This window comes from Phalacrocorax aristotelis, chromosome 4, assembly GCF_949628215.1.
Source record: "Phalacrocorax aristotelis chromosome 4, bGulAri2.1, whole genome shotgun sequence".
NCBI lineage: Eukaryota > Metazoa > Chordata > Aves > Suliformes > Phalacrocoracidae > Phalacrocorax > Phalacrocorax aristotelis.
Genome location: NC_134279.1, coordinates 35,895,586 through 35,917,288, shown reverse-complemented (window position 1 = coordinate 35,917,288; position 21,703 = coordinate 35,895,586). Strand labels below are relative to the sequence as shown.

Sequence of the window (21,703 nt, the reverse complement as noted above, 5' to 3'; positions counted from 1 at the left end):
ACTGTCTTTCGCTATTTACCTGTATAGGGCCTTTTTGTGTCACAACAGACCTCAGAATATGGTCATATTTTTTTGACAATGAACTGTAAAAATTCACTGTCTGAAGGAGTAATTTTCTGTGAAAGGTACCAGAAACAGAAGAAATTTGTTCTCTGCCAAAAAGAAGTTGTAAACAATTTTGAAAACAATTCATGAAAATATGAAAAATATGAAACTTAAAGGATTAGGATTTGAGGACCCAGAGCAACAATTTATTAACCTAACCCCTGAAAAACAGGGATTCAAGTAGAAATGCTGCTGCCCTCTTTATTTCTGGTAGTTTTTCTTCTTAAACACACAAGCAAACAAAAAAAACACTGTTGTCAGCATTGGAAGATAAATAGTGATGTTCTTTGGACTTTTTTTTCTTATCTTTAACTCTGCTCTGAGGATGCTATGAATGATCGCCCTTGGAGGCTTCTGTAGTAAATCATTGCCTGGCAATGAAAATTCAACCTGCAACCCCCTATTTTAGTTCCTAAAAAAACCCAGTGCAGCACTCATATCAGTCTTTACCTGTTGGATGGTAGGATCTTACTTCCAGAACTTTTCTAGTAAATATCTTATAAATATATTGACTAGTAAAGAAAATTATAGCTGTCAAAGTCAGCACGTTTTTGCTTTTGACAGTCACATTTTAGGAGCAAATGGCAAACCACTTAAACCAAAATTTCTGATTTTTAAAAATTAATAAGTAACAATGCTAAAATAAAAAAGGCAGCAGATAGTTTTAAGAGCAATGTTTCCTCCCATTTTTACACTAAATCCTTTCCTCCAATGTCCAGGACACTGATGGTGAACAGCATGCCCTTTGTAATGTAATAAAGTAGCTGGTTGTGTGTAATGCTGTTTGGAAGAGTTCAGGTTGCACAGTAGCCTCATTCCATCACAGTTACATGGAATCAATTACAGTGAAATTAAATATTTAAAACCCATTAAAATAATTTCCCATATATACTAAACAGTTTCAATAATCACTTGAAAAGAATAATTATTTGGAAATCTCGATAATGCTTTTTAGACTTGCTACATTTTTGTTAAACATGATGATTCAGAGCAGGATAATGTATTCAGTTCCATATTTTTCCTCTGCTCCTATTTCAAACAGGATTTTTATTTCATGACCCTTGTATTCTATCTTAAGTCATTGCTCTTTTCATTGTATTTGGATTCTGCTTGAATTGTCACATAGCTATGCATGTAGTTGCAACTTTTCAATCTCTCTGTCAGAAGGTGGCTAATTAAAATTTTTAAGAATATTTCATTTAAAATATTGCTCAAAAATCCAAATTGAACTCAGATAAATGAAGGAAAAACAAACTCTTTTTGGTGACTCAGGGGTAACATACATTCTTATGACGCACAAAAAAAGGACTATTTTCCTTAAAGGAATTTATGAAAAGATGAGATTTAAATTACCAAAGACAGCACAAACTGAATAAAAGGAATAGATACAACTTCAGGTAAGAGGTAGTTCCAGTGGTAGGTGGCAGTCTGCAATTAGAAGTTAAAACTGATAATTTTATTTAGGCAAGTGATGAAGTTGTGCTAAGATAAGTAATTTACTGGGCAAGGAGGGATAGACAATGCCTTGCTTATAAAGTTGTAATGCAGTGGAAGCCATGGAGAAGTTGTTTTTATTCTCTACTATTTTGATTCATGAATAAGCACCTAGCCTGGTACATAGGTGTTTGATTGTGCATCTGCTATTAAACACAGTAATATAAAATTAGAATAAAACCTTCTAAAGTGGACATGATGAAAATGTCTTATTGCTTCCATAGGTACATCGCTTCTAACCGTAGAAGCTTATGAACACAAATTTACAGGAAAAACCATAAAATACAGCATCTTCAGTGACAAGGAAAGCATATTCTCCATACACTCCATTACAGGTACATTTTTATAAATTTTTTTTTTTTCAAGTGTCTGTGTGTAGCTTAAAGACTGTGGTCTCTAAAATGTAGCAAGTTCCTACCACAAGAGAAAGGGATAGATATCTTAGAGTATTACTCTCCTGTTACAATGAATAAATCATTAGTAAAACCAGGGAGATGGAGAGACCTGCACTATTGTAAACTTGATGTGGAATGAAACTGAACACCAGTATACCTGTTTAACATGCTCAGTTCTGATTAACTAATGATTACCAGGCACTGGGAGTTGATAAACTACTGCTTTGTGATCCAAGCTGAGACTCCATCATGAAGTTGCCCAAAAAAATCAATAAACTTAGTCCTTCAAAACATTCCTAATGTAGGAAGCATGAGACCTTTCAGTTTAATGCTCTTTGTTTCAGGCAAATCTTGACAAGACTGAAAGTCATGTTTGTTTATATTTTTGGTGATTGTATTTGTGTTCTGCAGCAGGCCTGCTTTTGCCTGCTCTTCAGTGAGGAACTTCTGATGGCAGGCGAGCAGCGCGCTCCCTGTGTCTGTTTACACACTGTCATCTAAGGTACATAAGAGGGCATAGCTACTCCAGTTGCCTCTCAGCTCCTAAACATCTGCAGCAAAAGAGTTTGGCTTCTAAATAGCTGGAGTCTTTCTGGAATGGCACAGACAGTGTAAGCCGTTTTCCTCAGAAATAGTGTAAATAGATAGTACTCTTAACAAATGGCTTTCTCCCTGAGTTCCTGCAGGCTTTAATCGCTGATTATTCTGATGTCTCCAGGCATCAAGTGGTGTACTCCTATAAAGCTTTCATGTTTGGTGTTGATGGACAGTTAAAATTGTTTTGTTTTTTTTAGATGAGGGACACTTAAAGTGCATACATTTGATTTCCAAGTCCATCTTATTTCAATGAAATAAAGCTAGAAAGGTTAATCTTAAAGTACTTCTTCAAGCCAGAGAAGTTTATCCCCAAGAAAATTAATCTTTTCTCCTATCACCTCAAAAAAAAAAAATTAGATGGGATTTTCCTTTTTTTTTTTTTCTTAACATGCCAGTCTGAAGAATGGTTACATGATTTTTTTAAGAGTCTCAGAGTCTCATAAGCACCCTCTTCAGAAACAACAGTGGGATTTCTATAGCAGTGTGTGTCACAAGTCGTCTTTTGAGATATTTGAGCCACTGTGGTTTCTTCTGTTTCCTTTCTTCTGAAACCTTTCTTCTGTTTCTTAGAAAACATTAACTGAAGTGCAGCCTTTCAGGACTTTTTAAAAGCACTTCTTACCTCAGCATTGATTTTGACACCAGTAAGTCTCTGCCCATTGTTTCTACAGCAGAAATATTTTGAGCTATATTGATGCCCTTTCCATCTTTGGTATTCTAAACAGCCAATGGTCTGCTCTACTTGTCTTTTCAAGCACTGATGTTAATTAACCACATTTTGGAGACTTTCTCCCATTCCAGGAGGATTTATTATATTGTAGAATCATATAAAGTGTAGTAGGAAGTGACCCAAAGACATGAACTAGCCTGTCCTTTGACACAGAATCAGCTGTGCCTAAATCTGACAGAGGTTTGTCTGTTGTGTTCTTAAAAGCCTCCAGTGATAGTAACTATGCAAACCCTCTCAATAGGCTGTATAAGTCTTGGCAGTTGGAAAGTTTTTATTCATACTTATCTGAATGTATGTTGAAACAATTTAAACATTACTTCTGAACCTAGTAACAATAGACATAAGGCAAAGGCAAAAAAGCTATTTGCAGACTGTTACCCTGTTTTTTCTTCATGTGCACTTCTCTAGAATGACCAGCTCTGGTTCTTTCACTTGTTTCTTCTAGGTGGTGTACCTCAAACCTGATTACTTGCTTCAGTCTACATTAGAGTCTTTTAGTTACTCTCTGGCGTCTTGAAGTGTATTCCTTCTGCCACTGTCTATTTTGCTTTTCTGTACACAGAATGTGATATGTTTTAACTGTTGTTCTGAAGAAAGACCACCTGCCAGCTTTGAAATCTTTATGTTCAAGACAGAATTTGAACACTGGACAGATTCATAAATAATAGCAAATCATTGCTGCTTACCTTAGAAAATAAAAACTAGAAAGCACTAGCTTGGTAGATGGGTTCTTATTCTATCACAGGTTTGGGATATAGTAAATCATCTTGGTTTTAGGAAATAGCCAATGTGGTGGTTGATCAGTGAAAACTTAGCTGTTCAAGATTTGTGCAGTAACTAGCATGTGGGGGGTGATGTTAGGTAGAGGAAGGACATGGTGGGGAGCTTGCTGGAATTCTGTCATGTGTTCAGTGAAGGAGATGATATACATTAGGAACTTCATAACTGCATTTGTGTGTGTTTTCTGTAATACATATAATACATCTTGACTTTTTTTTCCTAAATTTTATTTTGATAAACCAGGTGCAATCACAGTAGAAGAGCCAAAGTTTCTTGATTATGAAGTTAAGAATAAAATACATTTTTCAGTTTTGGCTGAAAATGGCTTGAATTCAGTGCTCTGTGGAGTGACAGTTTTGATACAAGATGTGAATGACAATGAACCTAAATTTGAGCAAAGCTATTACAAAGCGTCAGTACAGGAAGGCCAAAGTCCTAAAACAGACATTATACAGGTAAGTGGAAATATATCTTCCCAAGACCAGTGCTGTAGTTAAATAGAAGTTTGGTTAATCTGTTCATTACTATAATCCTGCTAGGTCTCTTCTGGACGACTGTCTCTTAAAAATTGAGAGTGGCGTTCTTGGTGTTGCTACTACTTTGCTTGAATATCTAAAATATTCAATGACTTTTTTCCAGACCACACTTCAGATCTTTCAGTCAGGTTTGTTAAGTTGAAAGAGAATTCTTTATCTTCTTAATAGTTGTGCAGCTGGAACTTAAATTCTTTTTTAAATTTTCTGTTTCTCTCTTCAAGAATTTGAAAAAATACCATTCAAAGCTGTGGTTCTGGTTACAGCATAGGCTGAGTCTTGCATTAATGCATCTACTGAAAGGGCTATAGCAATAAAAAGAATACTTTCAACTCATCAGACCGGTAGAGTCAAGCCCCAGTGTTCAATTTAAAATTTGATTCCTGAAGAGCAGCTTGTCTCAATCTAAATGTGCAAACACTTCTTCCTCTGAATGGATCCATTCTCCAAAAGTGTTTCCAGCTGGCCATGTTAGAGCAAAAGAAGACATCAGTTGAACTAGAAGAACGCATAGTTTCCTCAGTACATACTCTTGCATTGCAAGTCAGGTCACAGTGAGGGTCATGTTAGGTACTAAAGATATTCTTCCTTTAGAGAATAAATAAATGGAAAGCTACAAATGCCTCCAGGGCAAAATTATTAGAAACTGATGGACTTTGTATTCAGAGAAACATATGTCCAGGAATGGAGAAAAATCAAAAGGCAGTCCACCCAGATGTGTAGTCAAAATTTAATGACGGAATACATTCTATTATGTTTCCTTTATTCAATCTGACTGGTTGCCTCTGCTATGGTTTGGATCCGGTACTCATTATAATGGTTGTCAGCAACCAGAAAAATACAAAGACGACTCTTCAAAGAGTCAGAGGAGTCTCTGAGAAACCTGTTCACTGCTGTTGAGTGTTACTTATTCTGTTGGTTTTGTAAGTTGCCTCTGCCCTTTTTACATTTTTCTGGTTCATATTTTTAAAAGTAATTAATTAACTACTCCATGAAAGCTCTAAAAACTTAATAATTATTTTATAATGTCTGTTTGTACAGCAGTAATACTTTAAGAGCCAGTCCTGGACCCCTGACAAAGTGCATTTTTATGCACTAAACAGAGTCACCATTCTATCAACAACCTTATAGTAATATAAGCAGTGTAAAATGAGTACAATCAGCCCTAGTGCTTTATGTAGCTGAATTTCAAATTACTCAGGGAAAGAATTCATGTACATTCTATTGCAATTCTTGAGCAGATTTTGTGACCTCACATGATACTCATGTTGGGGATTCACTTAAGTCTGTGCCGTCAAAGGGAAAGTAACCAGAAATAGATTACTGTAGTATAAGGTTTTTTCTTTCTCAAATCATGTTCTGCCATTTTGAATTAAGCCTCAATTTTGCTCCCAAACAGGTGTTTGCAACTGACCTTGACAGTGGGCTGAATGGAGAAACTGAATACTCAATTTTATCTGGTAACGAAAATGCAACATTTATAATTGATTCAGCACGAGGGATTTTAGCAACTAATACAGTCCTAGATCATGAAAGCACTTCATCTTACAGGTTTGTAAGCAAGGTTCCTATAAAAATGTATTTTCCTTATGTTCACTTTAACTTGAGATTGCTCATGTATTTTATAGTTTTCTGGTGATATCCATTACCCACAGAGCCTGGGTGCAAGCCAGACAGCACTGAGAACAGCACTAAAGCTGCCCATTTGTACTATGGATTCTTGCGTACTTCTCACATTCAGGAGAAGGAATATAGTCTTAATCAATGGCGACACTTACTGATATAAGTGAGCGTGATGATTCACTATAGGAACAATAATAGTTCCTGGATTTGAGTTTATTAAGAATGGTACAGCCATTGCCTCTCTGGAATTATTTTTCATAAATACATAAAGAGACAGAGAAAGCACTCAAGCCAAATCCAAGAAATAGGGACAAGTTCTGTTCCTTAATTAGAATGTAGTTCAAATTTTCTTCTCCATAATCTAATAAAGACACTTCTGTAAGCTGTTTCCATCTATAAGCTATCTTGTACTTGTCATTTCCTGTTTTCTAAGAAACTGTGAGTAAACACGATTGAATGAACATGACAATTTTTCTTTATAGGTCATGCCATAATTAGAATTAGAAAGCAAATAGACCATGCCTTGAAGAGTAAATAAGAGTATGTGGATTCATTAATACATCTTTTTTATCTAGTGCAATCTCTACAAAAAGTAGATTTCTGTGTATGTGTCAGTAGAAATTACCTTTTTTTTTTTTCTTTTTCCATATGGTTGTGGCATCACTTAAAGTATTTGCAAGTTTTCCTATCCTCTGGGGCCTCAAAGTTTTAAACATCCAATCAGAATTCTTATTAATCAGAATAACCACATCAAAAAGATCAACAGAATATGATTTTTATTTTTAAATATCAGTGTAATTTGATAATAGTGTCCTAAAGCAAACACTTATTTTTAACTTAATATACAGAACACTTCATTTGGAGTTTGTTTCTTGCAGAATCAAAAACATCAGTTCTGATGGTTAGTCATTTCAATAGCATAATACATTTTATTTTTAACTAGTACTTTAAAAGAATGCCTGGAATAAATCCTTCAAAGGAAGGATGTTTACTTTTGATGAAGCATTAAACACGAAAGCATAATAATTCTTATATCTGTCTTTAACTGGGAGCCTGATTTATTCCAGTATTTATGTTGGAATTTAGCATTTAAAACAAACAGTTTAACTGTTTGAGGAATCTGAAGCTTCACATTCCTTCTCTATTAATGTTACTAATCTGTACATTGTTAGTTGAAAAGTGAATAGCAGAAGAAGCTTTCAAAACTGTTTTCCTGTATAATTTCAAAATGTTACCATTGGTTCTTTCAAATTTGCAAGGAGTTGTTTATTTTATCTAAATGGAACATTTTCATCCCCAGAAGTTCTAAGTCCTTTATAATAAGAGTTATAATGAAAGTGCTGACAGAACCTTAATTTTAATGTCTTGGCCAAGACATTTTTATGAGAGTTTTTTCCTGAAACTTTAGAAGGTGATTATTTTTAGTAAAATATTTCCATATGTATACCTTACCTACATACATTCTAAAAAAAATACACTTTCTATATGGAATTATACATGGTCACTGATTGAATACTAGCCTGCAATTCAACTTATGTGTTCTGTCGGTGTCAGAAACCACAAGGAGACCCAGACCAGAGCTGGTGTGGTTCAGGAATTGAAGCACTGCAGTCCACAGCTTGAGTTGCTGCCTTCCAATACTCCATATTGTCATGTGACCATTTAGGAAGTAATATCTATTTGACATTTTAAACCAAAAACGTGACTTAGAAGAAAGAGGGAAAAATAAAGCATTCAGAATGTCTGCAGGGAGACACAGAAAATATGATGCAACATGCAAATGGTTGTTAGTACACAAAGCATTGAATTGAGATGCCAGGCTCTGACTTGCATATCCTTTCGCACAGCATGGTGGTTTGTGTTTTTTTTTTGTCTGTTCCCTTTTTTAGAGCATCTGCTGAGTTAGATTTAGTTTTGCAACTTCAAATGGTGATAGCTTCACCTAATATGAGCATTGGTTCAGCCTATGTTCTGTCACAGAAATGATGCAGTGAATCTCTTCTGGATCATTTTTAATACTGGGGAGGGGTGAAGTCTTCCAAATAATCTTTGCTTATAATAAACATTTGCTCTATATTGTTCAGAAGCTAGTTCCCACAGATAGTAAACATTCCTTTACCCATGTTTATCAGGTCGTTTCTTACCATTTTCTTTGTGACATTGTTTGTGGAAATCAAAAGGTTGTTAAAACAATCTACAACCCATTTTTATGCAAGTGTAAAATGGAAGCGTACAGGCAAACTCTCTTAATCTGGCAGTGAGATTCTGGTCCCACTAAGATCAGTGGGAGCTTTGCCACTGTCAAATGGTGCATGTATTCAGGTTTTCCACGTTATCACTTACAATTATCATATAATAGGAAGCCTGTTCTATATCTCTGCAGACATTTTGGCTGAATATTACTTTGGATATTTTCATATTACCCAATTTTCACATTCCTGTTGTCCCTTTATAAACAATGAGGAGAGTCAGGTTCCTCCAAAGGACTATTTAGTACTTAAGTTTTCATTCCTGCTCTGAATTACCAGCTGGAGAAATGTGTTTTATTTGAAACAGCGTTGCTACCTTGTTTAATCACCTACATTTGGTATGAAATCGGGTGAAATGAATACAGAAGAATACTTCCTTTTCTTTGTATGATTTTGTTATATTTTTGCCACCTAGAATCTCCTGGACATTTTTCCTGCAAGACACAAAATAAAATTCCAGACAGTCAACCTTACAGAAAGAAAGATGGAATTTAAGAGTTGCACTGAGGAGCATAAAGGGCTAATATTTTCGTTTGTAATTTTTCCCCTGCTGATAACATTGGTGGATAATTATGTGATTTCTGACCAGTAGTGACAATTACTGCTTCTTTTAATTGTAGGTTGGTTGTACAAGCTGCTGATAAAGGAAACCCCAGACTTTGTGCTACAAGTATTGTGACAATACAGGTGTTAGATGTTAATGACAATGCTCCAGTTGTCCAACCACTAGGTGAAGTGGAGGTCCCAGAAAGTAAGTGTGATAGTACAGCTAAGTTTTATTAAGACTGGGATTTGTCAAACAACAATAGTGCTTTTGGTGATTTGTGTAACCAAGTGACTCTAGTAAAAAGGATAATGGATCATACTAATACTGAAATATCAAAGTAAATTGTGATCTGCTTTTGTTCCCAGAAGCATTATTATTAATCTTTAGTCATTTTGTTTAAGAATACTTTGGAGTGAAACCATAGGCAATTCAGAAAGAGGAAAACAAACTCTGCAGAAATACATCTGTAATCTGTTAATTTTGGACTGCAGTGTCATATTCTTCAGACATCTTCAATTTCTGCTTTTCTCCAATAAAAATACTTGGCGTTAAAACCAGCATTTCTAGAAATGAGACATTTTAACTTCATTGTGATGAAGCAAATAATTTCTGTAAATTTGAATAAAGCTTTAAAATGCTCTATCGTTTGATCCAGTTGACAATCATGAAGAGTAGGACCCAGGACCTCCTGAGTTCTCATCCCAACATACTTCTGGTATATTGTGTGACATAAGCTTAACATTTACAGACCTTGAATTTTAAGACCAGCATATTCAAATACAGACATCATATATGTGATGCATTAAGATACACAGCTGAACATTTATAAAGATTTAGGTGCTGAAATTCCAGTACTCCTGTTAACAGAAGATATCAGGGCCGTGTTTCTAGTGATATATTTTTTAGGCTTTCCTAAATTTAGCCCCCACTGGTAATGACAAGTACAGGAGTCATGGATGCACAGCAGCTGTAAACTGCTGGCCACTTATTTAGGTTTCTGTGTTCTGCTTAAGAACATTTACTTTAGGACATCACAGCACACATTTGAGGCTTAATGCCCCAGGCATGCAAATGGGGAATGGTTTAGTGTCTGCTAACTCCAAGCTTTGTTAGAGGATCACTGATAGGTTCAGTTTGCAATCCCTGGTACTGTCAATTTGGCACATGACAAAAGCTGTCTGTATCCAATTCCTCAATCTCATAGGAACCTACTTTGAGCTCTTAAGATTTTTGTGCCATGTAGGTCTGGCTGGATGTCTTGTGTCTCTCTAGTGGCCTTCTCCTCTGGAAAAGCTTTAGAATTGCAGTCACTGGCTCTACAAAGACCAGGGGACTCTGATGACTCAGTTAAATATTCTTGTGGGAGTTTGACACTGCTCAATAAATTCATGTCACCTAAATATATGTGAAAAACCATGGAAGTTCCTGTTGCTGGTGTAGAAACAGTTATGGCTACACTGAATCTGGGAAAGAAAACCTGATGTAAAATTGGGATAAAGGAGATGCATTTGAAAAAATCCACTCTTGTTGCTATAGCATTTCTGGATATTGCTTGTATTCTAAAACACAAAGTCAAAATACACCAAAAGCTAATACAGAAAAATTACATATGTCTAAGATTTAATGTTACAAAATTGGCAAAATCTTCAGAAATTGTAACATCATCTTTTAGCTATAACTTACTCTGAAAATTATTGTTTCAGATGCCCTGCCTGGTTTTATAGTGACTCAGGTGTCAGCAAGTGATGCGGATTCCAGGCCAGCACTTCAGTTTGGTTTTATTTATGATAATAATTGTGGAATGAAATTCGCCATCGATCAACACACTGGTGAAGTAATGGTGGTGGAACCACTAGATTTTGAAGAAACTTCTGTGTATGAGCTCAGAATCATTGTTTCAGATTCTGTACATCAGACAGAAGCAGAACTCACCATCCTAGTTTTGGACATCAATGATAACCCACCAGTGTTTACTCAGGATTCGTATCAGGTGGGAATGTGGCAAATGGACAGCCAACATGTGACGTCTTCTGTATATGATGATAAGTAGTAGGAATGCTTGTCAAAATTTGTCTTAAAAATGCATTTGAGGACTGAGAAGGAAGGTCTCTGCAAACTATTACTGAGCAGAAACAGAACAGACCTTTTCTGGGAAACCCAGTCCCTTCCTAGGAATTCTGCTAAAAGGACTGAGGGAATTGTTCAGTTTTCATGTTCATGGTTTCTGACTTCAGAAGGAAAATAGTGTGAATGCTAGCTGTACTCCAGACACCATGCATTCATCACTAGGAGTTATTGGATGTAATCCAAACCAGTCTGGGGAGCAGAGTCCAGTGTTTAGAACTTCCTTCTTCTGAGAAAACAATAAACAAGTTGGTACATTTATTCTGGGCCTATTACTATGGCATAAATGTCTTCATTTTCAGTTACACGGCTCCACAGAGGTGGGCAAATGCCCCTATGGTAGGTCATGCACGTATAGTTTGTAATGTGTAGCCCTGCCTTATAGCAATGGCACTCATCCAGGGAGTGAGCGATATGAGTTTTGGCCTCCCCAACATCCCCTACTAGACTGAGGAGGGTACAGAGCTCAGCTTTTGTGCTTCTGAATGAGCATTTGAACTGCTAGACTGTTGTAGAAGTCAAGTTGTCCAACAGTGTTTTGAAACAAAGCTGTTTTAGCAACTCTGGACAGCTATGGACCACTAAGATGATTAAAGGAGTTGGAGCATATATCATACAAGGCTCTCAAGGGTAGGTTGCTAAAAGGGTTTTGCCCTGACTTCATCAGCCCTGAGGCTGTGGGGCTTGGGCTAAGGCTCAGCACCTGTAATGGCTTGGAGTTAAGGTTAGGGATGGGAGAGAGGCAAAGCCTGGACCTCCAGGTGAAGTTAGGCTGCAGTAAGGCTGCCACTTGAAAGGTGAGGTTGCCCAGAGAGGTGGTGGAGTCTCCATCCCTGGAGATATTAAAAACTCAACTATACACAGTCATGGGCACCCTGCTCTACGTGACCCTGCTCTGAGCAAGGGTTGGACAAGATGACCTCTGGAGGTGCACGCCAGCCTCAGGCATTCTGTGACTGTGTGAACTGAGCTGTTTGCTTGACTGGGTGCTTTTTGTGTGTGGTGGATGCGCTCAGAGCCAAAAATATGAGGCATCACAGAAGACTTGGATTTAATAATGCTTCATTTATAAATCTCAGGCAGATTTAGTCAAGAAATAAGTCTAAACATTCGGCTTAGTAAAGAAATTTCAACCTCTGAGCATGTGCAGGCACAACAGTTTAGTTACTTAGATAACTATGGGACAGACTGTAGGCACCTGTGAAATTTTCAGGTACCTGAGTTGTCAGGATTTGTGTAAATTGCCCTCTTACACTCATAAATTTAAGTTCTGGAAAGAAAATTCACTGTTAATGCTCAAGTGATTTTTAGACATTGCCTCAAGTTTTCTTCAACCTTCATATGTGTCTGATTATGAAGAACAGTTTAGGCAAGTACTTGCTTGTGCAAGTAATAGGATTTTTTTTGTAGATCAGAGACATTACAAACAGGGTAACTGATGCAAAACAGCATAGCTCTATTGACTTATGCTAATGTAAACATCTGATCTTCTCTCTCCATAATCCTGATGTTTTGATGTGTTGCTTGAACAGTAAGATACACTGTGTCTTTTCGGTCAATGATACGTATAATTCCCTATTTATAATTCTGTATTTTTTACCCTTTTATGGTCCTTTCAAGTGTTTCCATATCTATACTTTTCATGTATAGTTTCATATATATATGGCTATTATATGCATATAATGCCTCTGTTAAAATGATTTAAACTAACACTTGAAATTATGACAAAGGTAGCTGCTGTTCATTTGAAATTGGGTTTGTAAGGTGGAAGGAAATTTGGTCAGAAAAATACTGTATCTGGACTTCAACTAATAGAAGCTCTTAAGAAGGGAAAGGACTTTCTTGGTTTCCTAGATTATATGAATTAAAAGGGAACATTTTGAAAAGCACAATTCTAGGAATAATCAAGTGATGGTTAAGTCCTCTGGTGCTGGAATTTTCAGGGTATATGTGTCTGGGTTTTTTAATGGTCAGTCATATACTCCAGATGGGGACTGCAGACTGCATTCCATGTACAAAAATCAAGGTGTTTCTGAAAGCAGGGAGAAAAACCAATTTTAGTTGCAGTCCATTGTAGGTATTCCTTCCATTAGTATACTATTGAAAAAAAGAGATTCAGTGATTCACTGAACTCATTGTCATAAGGAGCTATAACTAGATGGATTTTACTACTGTTTAAAGTTTACTATAAATTTTGGCTGTATTGTATGCATCGTTTTCAATATCTCAACTTTATAGTTTTGTCCCAGAAGAAAATGGGTAGGTGCAACTTTTTCCAAAGCTGGGAACTGTGGGGTTTGGTTGTTTTTTTTCTAATTAGATCAAGTGAAGGGAAATGTATTTTTTATGTTCAAAATCTTCTATTAAGCTCTATGAAAACTGTAATTTTGCTTTATATGTCAGGTGAGTTTGCCAGAGCACACTTCTATGGATGCCACTGTTCTGACGGTTTCCGCTGTGGATAGGGATTCGGAGCACAATGGCATGATTTCCTACAAAATCCTCTCTTCCTCTGAAGGATTTGCCATTGATCATAAGAATGGTGAGTCTGTAAACATGGTTTATTATTTCAGCTTTTTCAGTGTAAATTGAAGAGTCATATTACACTTTCTCACTTGCTGCCAGTGATCACTTGAGTTCTCGAAACCTTTGGTGACTAAGGTCCACCATATGTTTTAGCTAAATCTGCCATTATCACTGAAGAACTAACAGCATCAAAGACTGGAGTTCTCAGTTTGTCCCTGAACCATGCACGAGGCAGCGAGTTGCAACATCCTATAGGTGCTATTCCTCTGATGCAATTTAATAGAAAAGTTGCTGTACGTTTTGCATTGTTTCATAACATTTCAGCTCATGTATTAGATTTCATTCAATTTAAGTTTATACTTATAATTTTTCAGTATAAATTGAACCTGTCATAATGGAGCTTCTCTACAGCTTGGGCAGTATGTTTTTAAGATAGCTTCTTTAGAGAGCTTATGGTATCCTATAATCCTAAATGGAATTTAGAAGTTTTCTAAATTGACAACGTTCTCTCCAAAGTACATAACTTTCTTCAATAGTTAAGAGATTTACCATTTAAAATTTTCTGGCCTAATGTTGTAACACTCCGGGAGGTAGAAAACTCTGTGTGTGTCTCTCCCTGTATGCATGCGTACATACGATTTTTGGTAATATCAGCTTCAGAGATTACTAGATACCGCAAAAATGATATGCAACTATTGTTCAGTGAGCTAGTTCTTATCACTGATTTGCTGTTCCCAGGTGTTTACATGGAGTGAATTTTTGAATGCGGTGTTTGTTGGGTGATGGTAACTACAAACACTGAAAATATGAATGTCTCAGCCAGTTAAAGCTGTTTTCTGTTTTATCTGTTTGTTACTCTGTATTCACAAACCTGTCTTTATCTTTGGCTAATGATTGTTTTTAACTGGTCAGAAACTTGTCACACAGCCTTGTCTCTGTGGTATTTAGCTATACATCGTGAAGAGTGAAGTAGAAGTAGAGGGTTTATGAACATAGAATCAGAATGGTTTGGGTTGGAAGGGACCTCTAAAGATCATCTAGTCCAATGCCCATGTTTAGATAAGCAATCTGAATAACACATTTATATAACCTACTGGCAAACCTATCTAAATAACAAACATGCCTATAGTGCTGTTATTGCATTGCAAGCAAAACAGGAGAACCTAATGACCTTCAGTAATGAACTTGCACGGCATAGCCACCTCTAATAAGAAGCCTATATTTCCTTAGCTTTATTTTGCCTTTTACTTTCTGCAGTTGGCCTGTTCAGCCTGTTACAAGGAAGAGAAGTTTTTGCTAGTCTAAATGGAATATGTTTGGTACTGCATCGTTGTGGGTAGGCTTTGCAGCATTACCTCTGATGTCTCAGAGTTACTTTGAGGTGTGCAGCCATTACATTTGAGTTGTTTTCAAATATGACTGACTAGATTCAGCTTTTGAAAACACATTTACTTGCCTTCGTGAGTGTGGGTTTTTATTAATTCTATTTTATTTTCAGGTTCACTGTTTGCTACAGGACCAGTGACCCAGCTGGAAAAGATTCCCATTATCCAGCTCCTGATAGAGGCCACGGACAGTGGCAGTCCTGCTCTGAGTGCAGTTACCTCCATAGAGGTGCACATAGAAGACCTAAATAACTATGCCCCTCAGTTCACAAGGGTGCTGTACAATCTCAGCGTGAGCGAGGATGCCTCAGCTGGAGAAAGTGTCCTCATGTTTTCAGCCATCGACTATGACTGGACACGTGAAAACACATATGTTGAATACTCTATTATTGATGGGAATTCTGACAATTTATTCTCTGTGGAAACAAGTGTTGTGGAGTCAGAAACATCCTACAAGCTTGTTGGCAATCTTATTTTGAGCAATACTCTTGACAGGGAAACAGCTTCTTCTCACTGTTTGGTTCTCCTTGCCTCTGATCGTGGAACGCCCTCCTTGAATTCAACTGCTACTGTGCTAATAACTGTACTGGATGTTAATGATAATCCTCCAGTATTTAGCAGCCCGGAGTACCACATTCATGTCAAAGAAAGCATCCCTGTAGGTAGTCACATCACTGAAGTTTCAGCAAATGACTGCGATGCAGGCACTAACGCAGAGATCACTTATGCTTTGATCTCTGGAAATGACAGGGGACATTTTCGCTTGGATGGGAAAACGGGATCAGTGGATTTGATGAAAACTCTGGATTATGAGGATACCATGAAATTCACTTTGATCATCCAAGCCACAGATGGAGGAGCTGATGAGAAAAATGTGGCTTTTTCTGTTGTTCTTATTAGCGTCCTAGATGACAACGATTATGCCCCACTGTTTTTGTTTCCCAGCCTAAGCTGCATTGTCAGTGAAAATCTGCCTACCTTTTCTTTTGTGTGTGCTGTTAATGCACTGGATTTCGATAAAGGTTCCTATGGCCACCTTACTTACTCCATCCAGTCATCGTGTTTGGCTCATCGTGAAGCTCCTAGAGACCATGACATGTTCTTCATTGATCCTTTGACAGGAGATATTCATACAAAGCAAATGTTTGACTACGAAAGTCAGAATAGGTACTGTCTCATAATCCAAGCAAAAGACAAAGGTGATTCACGGGCCACCATTACAGTTCAGGTAGATGTTGAAGGGAGAGATGAATTTGACCCAGTGTTTACACAAGATCAGTATTTCTTTAATCTCCCTGAGAAGAATGAAGCAGGCCAGTTGCTTGGCAAAGTGACAGCATCAGACAGTGATGGTGGACTGGATGGAGTTGTTCATTACTCCCTGCTAAAAACATCTCCATTCTTTTCTGTGAATCAAACTAGTGGTAGCATTTATTTGACTCAGACTGTTCACAGAAAGAAAAATGGCAGCAAAAGGAATGATGACACCCTGGAATTGTTGGTAAGAGCTCATAGCCCCAAATTTGAGTCAAAGTTCACGATATGCACTGTTTTGGTAAATGTTTCCAATTCTCCTGAGAGTTATCCCATAGTGTCAGCATACAGCCTGACCGTTAGTGTTTCGGTCTTCTTGATAGTGTTCCTACTGCTTGCAGTCAGTCTTATTGCACTTATTCTGAGACATAAGCGGAAAGATCTGATGAACTCTTGTGTGAAAAAAGAAGCAGTATCCTCCTCAGCTACTGATGTGAACTCAGCCAGTGAAGATAAGGACTGCCAGAAAATCCAAAGTACTGAGAGCAGTATGCTTCCCATGGGTGCCATAGCAGAATGGCTGAGCTTAGCAGGAATTGGAGAGGGGAAGGATGATGGTGTCCCCTGCAGGCATTCAGACTCCAGTGGCCATGGTTCTGCTGAAGGAGAAACTGCAGAGGATGAGGAAATCAAAAGGATCAATGAGCATCCTTGCAGAAAGAGTGCTGGCTCAGTGCTGAGCGAGAGTGGCTCACGGGTGCCAGATTCAGGGATCCCAAGAGAGTCTGATCAGCTCTCCTGTCAGTCTGGAGAAACAGATGTCATGGCTGCCATGCAAAACATGGAGAGCATGCAGGCCAGTAAAGGAGAAGGCAGAGAAGCAGCCTGTGATACAGTCTATGCACATAACAAAATGTTGTCTCAAACACTTAAGAAAACTGGAATAAAAGAGAAAGACATAATGACAGACCTCGCAAGAGAATATGTCTTGATGTCAGATAGGCAGGACTCTGGGTATGATTCACTTCCAACTCTTGGCCCTTCTGATGAAGATCTTGGAGGTGGTTATAACTGGGATTATGTGCTCAGATGGGAACCCAGATTTCAGCCTCTTGCCTCAGTGTTTAATGATATTGCAAAACTGAAAGATGAAAACATGCACATTCATAGCTTCCCTAAGGAGAAGAATTCTCTTGTTTTCCCTCCTCCCTTGATAACATCTGTGGCTCAGCCTGGCATAAGGACAGTACCTCCACGAATGCCAAATATAATAGGGCAAGCATTTAAAAAATACCCTCGTTCTCCCCTTATCCATAATCTTGGATACCCTCCACCAACCATGACCCCCAGTTTTTCTCCCTCTCTCTCTTTACTTACCATGCAGATGCCTACTGCTTCTCCAGTAATGTCTGATGGAAGAATGATAGGAACATGTCTTATTGATCCAAGCCATGAACTTGCAACACAGGAAGAAATTCCGATTTAGGTTATTAACTGACAGCAGTTTGTGGTAAAAAATATGGGTTTAAATGCATTCGTTATTGTTTAACAAGCAAAAGACACCTGTCAGAGCTACATCACCAGTATTCATTCTGTTTTCATGAGCTGAAAAAGTTAAAATATAAAGTAGCCACAGAGTTGGTAACTACCCATTTTGTTCTTCCCAGAATACACTGTGAGCCCATGAGACTTCTCCTTTTTCAGCTCCCACCTACTGTGGTTTCCTATGTAAATCACACAGCCAGGTGCCTAATAACCAACTTGACCAATTTGACTTTCTCTCATGAAATATGTAAATAACAAATAAATGGTAGTAATTCTTTACTGTGGAAAAAACTTTATTAGCGTGCTGGTGGGTTCTGACCACTTCTGTGGTGGTATTGGAAGAGGGTACTAGACAGAAGTGTAAGTATGGCAAGTTTGGGGGTAGGCAAAGAATAAAGCAAGGATTCCTGTTGAGCTCTTGAGTGTTTGCCCAGACTTCCCACATCTCAGCCCCTGTGTCACAACATGTTGGGCCTGCTGCGGTTTTATCATCTGCTATGGCTCCCTGGAGGGCTTTATTAGCTATCTTTGTGCTGTGAAATCCCACTTAGAAGTTTCTGTGCACCTTTCATTTATGTCCTGGTGTAAAGCCAATGAGTCATGATTATCTGAATAATAATGGATCACCCTTGGAAAACAGAATAACCAGTGGTAAGATAAAAGCAACCATCTTGTCTATTACTAGATCTAAAATAGATACCTATCGTCTTTCTGTCCTGTTACAGAAGCTGTCCTGGTCCCCAGGCAGCTGTAGGGATGGAAAGTATTACAGTCCTGAAGGACTTGTATGCCTCCACCCTGGTAGTTGGTCCTGTGCTAGGCATATGTCTGCAAGACCAGATAACCTGGCCTTGTTTGTTATATGTATCATACATATGGCATTTTGTGTATGTTTGTATATCCAGACACATACACATGCTTATACTGCTGTGTATGCTTGTATATTTTATCAGATCAATAAAATACACAGAAAATACATCTAGAGTAACTCTGGTTTCTCTTCAGTGTATATTTAACAGTCTTTTGCATTGTGTATTAAAACTGGGCTATAGGGAAGGGTCTAATTGGTGCCTGGGAGTCTGTTACAAGTTGGATGTGTATACTGGTATATATTGTACAGGTCGTAGCAGGTGGAGGAAAAGCACACAGTGCGGTTAGACTGAGTAATTTTGTGGGATCAGCGTCATGTTTGCATTGTTTTTTGTTGTTTCCTTGGTTATGCATGTCAAAATTTGCAGTCTGTGGGCTCATAACTTGTCTTTGAATAAGATCCTGTTTCTAAGGCTACCCCTGCACCATACTATCATGCAAGAGGACCCATGGTGCTATGAAAGAGTGCTTCTTTTAAATTGGCATTTGTTCTTTGTAGTGCTGTGGAGTATGAAGCGAGACGTAGCTTAAGAATTCATCAGGATACACAAATGTTACTAAGAAAGGAGAGAGGATGATAAGTTCTATAGTCAGACAAAAACCTGTGCTAGGAAGAGGAAAGCCAAGAGGAGTCATTCCCAGTTCATATCTGCATATGGAGTACCAGTTTAAGGCCATTATTTCAGAATTAATATTCTTCTCCACCTGTTAACATTATGCTATCTACAGCCTGTTCAGTTTTGACTTAGACATCTTAACTTGTAATTTCTAATAGAATGAGAGGTGTCCTTTGTGGTGTTGAGTTCTGTGCAGTAATAGTTTCAGGAGACAGGCATGGCACACAGAACTACCGTTTCCATATAGTCAACAACTTGGCTAATCTGATTTCAGTTTCAGGTGGTCATGGTCAAGTGGCAGATATTGCTCTGAGGAGCAATGACCACATACCGTCCCGATAGGGGTCATCTTTCCAACAGGTGATCTGTGGAAGAACAAATGCTTTACACAGCAAAACTTGTTTATCTTTCACATTGATGGATATGAAGTGGCAGCTGGGGCCTCATTTCATGTATAGAGCCTAGGCTAATGGATGAGTAGCTTTTCCTTCACTAATATTGCTGATGCAGATAGAATACAATTAGCATTAGAAATCATTAGAAAGCATTCAGTCACCATATTTAGCACAAAACCTTACCTCACCATGCTAATGTATGCCCACTTCCTATAGTTCTGCTTGAAAAATGAGAAAACCCTGTTTCTGTTTGTGCCCTTTTTACACCTTCAAATGCACCTTGGTTTTGATGCCTTTCTGGAAAGATTAGATCTGACTTGCATCCTGTTTATCAAGTGCATGAGATAACCAGTGCGTACTTTGCGCTCCTGTTAAGTGTTACAGCAATCTTTTCCTTGTCTCTTACGTATTTCCTCATTCTGTATCGAATGGAAAACACCACTTAGCCGATAGATTGTTGTTTCATATATAGTCAAGCTTAAAAATGTGACCATTGAAACAAGTGTCTGCAATAAATCATGTGTAGTTCTTTCAACCTTACTGTTTTTTTCCCTAAGTAAACAGTATAACTTCTATAATTTACCATGAGTTTAATATTAGCTTGCCTTGAAGACGCTGTGTTACTTTGCAATTCTGCACACCAGTTTTAGCACTTTGGAGAAGGTACAGAACTTGTTAGTGGAAAATCATATTAAGCTCAAAATGCATAAGCTGTAAAATAAAAGACAGTTGTCTCTTCTGGAATTTTGGCTGCCTGCCTTCTGGATTTGCTTGTTGGCAGCCTTGAAAACACTGGTGTAAATCACTACCAAATGGATATCAAAATTCCATCTACCAGTAGTAATCATTAAACTGACGTTCAAGCAGATTCCTGTGCAAAGAGGAAAAACCTTCATATTTTTAAGGAATCCATCACTTACAGATTATAAAAATATATGTACATATTTTCTAAAATGATACTGAAAACACTAGTTACCTACACAAGTCTGTATTTAGTTTGTATTTTATCTTCAGCTGAAGACAGGAATTGTTCCTAAAGTAGTTTAGATAAAAATAGTTCCAGCAAAAACGAACCCTTGTTACTAAGTCTATTGCTCTGCCGATTCCTACTATCTATATTTCATTACCATCAGTTCTCTGTGCTCTATGTCACTTGTTTTCTTTAACTGACATGTAACTTCCTGAAGAACTACGTTTAACTCTTCTGTTTGGGAGGCCTATAAGCCAAAAAAATGCTGCCCTGGAAAAAAAAAAATATTCCTAGAACATCAGCTAGCACCAGAATGGCAATTGTGCCTGTATGGCTTTATACTCCTACAGCTCATGGAGTCAAAGGCCAACTGGCAATCCAGTTGACCACCATAGGCGTGCAGAGCCATTGAGATTAGACCTCCTCCCAATCTGTGCTGTCTACATCGCTCCTTGAAAACCATTCTCTCAGAGTGAAGGGCACAGAGGAATCCTTGCAGAGAGGAAACTGGCACCAGTTCGCTGAGCATGGAGGGTTGTGTTCCCTAAAATCCTGTAAAAATGCTAATTGGAGTAGGAGGCATTTGCAACTTTGTAATTGAATATACTGTGGTAGGAGGTTTATATTTAGAATTTGGCTTACTTTGCAAGTGAAATAGATTTGCAGCTTCTTGCTTTTAGTATCTGGCACAACAGAACCAACTCACTATGGCAATATGTGGCTCAGTTCACTGTAGATGATCTGGTTGGAATAACTAAGGTGTTGCAGAATCAAACTGAGCATACTTTTGGGTGTTGCAGAGCTGCTAGCTCTGCTAGCTCTCCACTAGCACATATACAAAGCTTAATGTATATTCAATCTGCGTATGGATTTGGATGTTCAGGTCTCATTAATAAGAGCTGAAGTCTGGCATCCAAATCTTCTTGGTGGCTTTGAAAATTCCACCATAAATACATGTTTATGT

General features: G+C 37.8%; 1 protein-coding gene across 1 annotated transcript in view; it reads left to right on the top strand.

Moving 5' to 3' along the window:
* The window catches only part of DCHS2 (dachsous cadherin-related 2), a 127,465-nt gene extending 107,250 nt beyond the window's left edge, over positions 1 to 20,215 (top strand). The window contains exons 14-20 of the mRNA XM_075092414.1: positions 1,824 to 1,934; positions 4,345 to 4,556; positions 6,034 to 6,185; positions 9,127 to 9,257; positions 10,757 to 11,043; positions 13,581 to 13,719; positions 15,202 to 20,215. Coding sequence (XP_074948515.1) covers positions 1,824 to 1,934; positions 4,345 to 4,556; positions 6,034 to 6,185; positions 9,127 to 9,257; positions 10,757 to 11,043; positions 13,581 to 13,719; positions 15,202 to 17,828 — 3,659 coding nt within the window. The 3' untranslated portion in view covers positions 17,829 to 20,215. The remainder of the gene's footprint in view (positions 1 to 1,823; positions 1,935 to 4,344; positions 4,557 to 6,033; positions 6,186 to 9,126; positions 9,258 to 10,756; positions 11,044 to 13,580; positions 13,720 to 15,201) is intronic.
* The last annotated feature ends 1,488 nt before the right edge of the window (positions 20,216 to 21,703 follow it).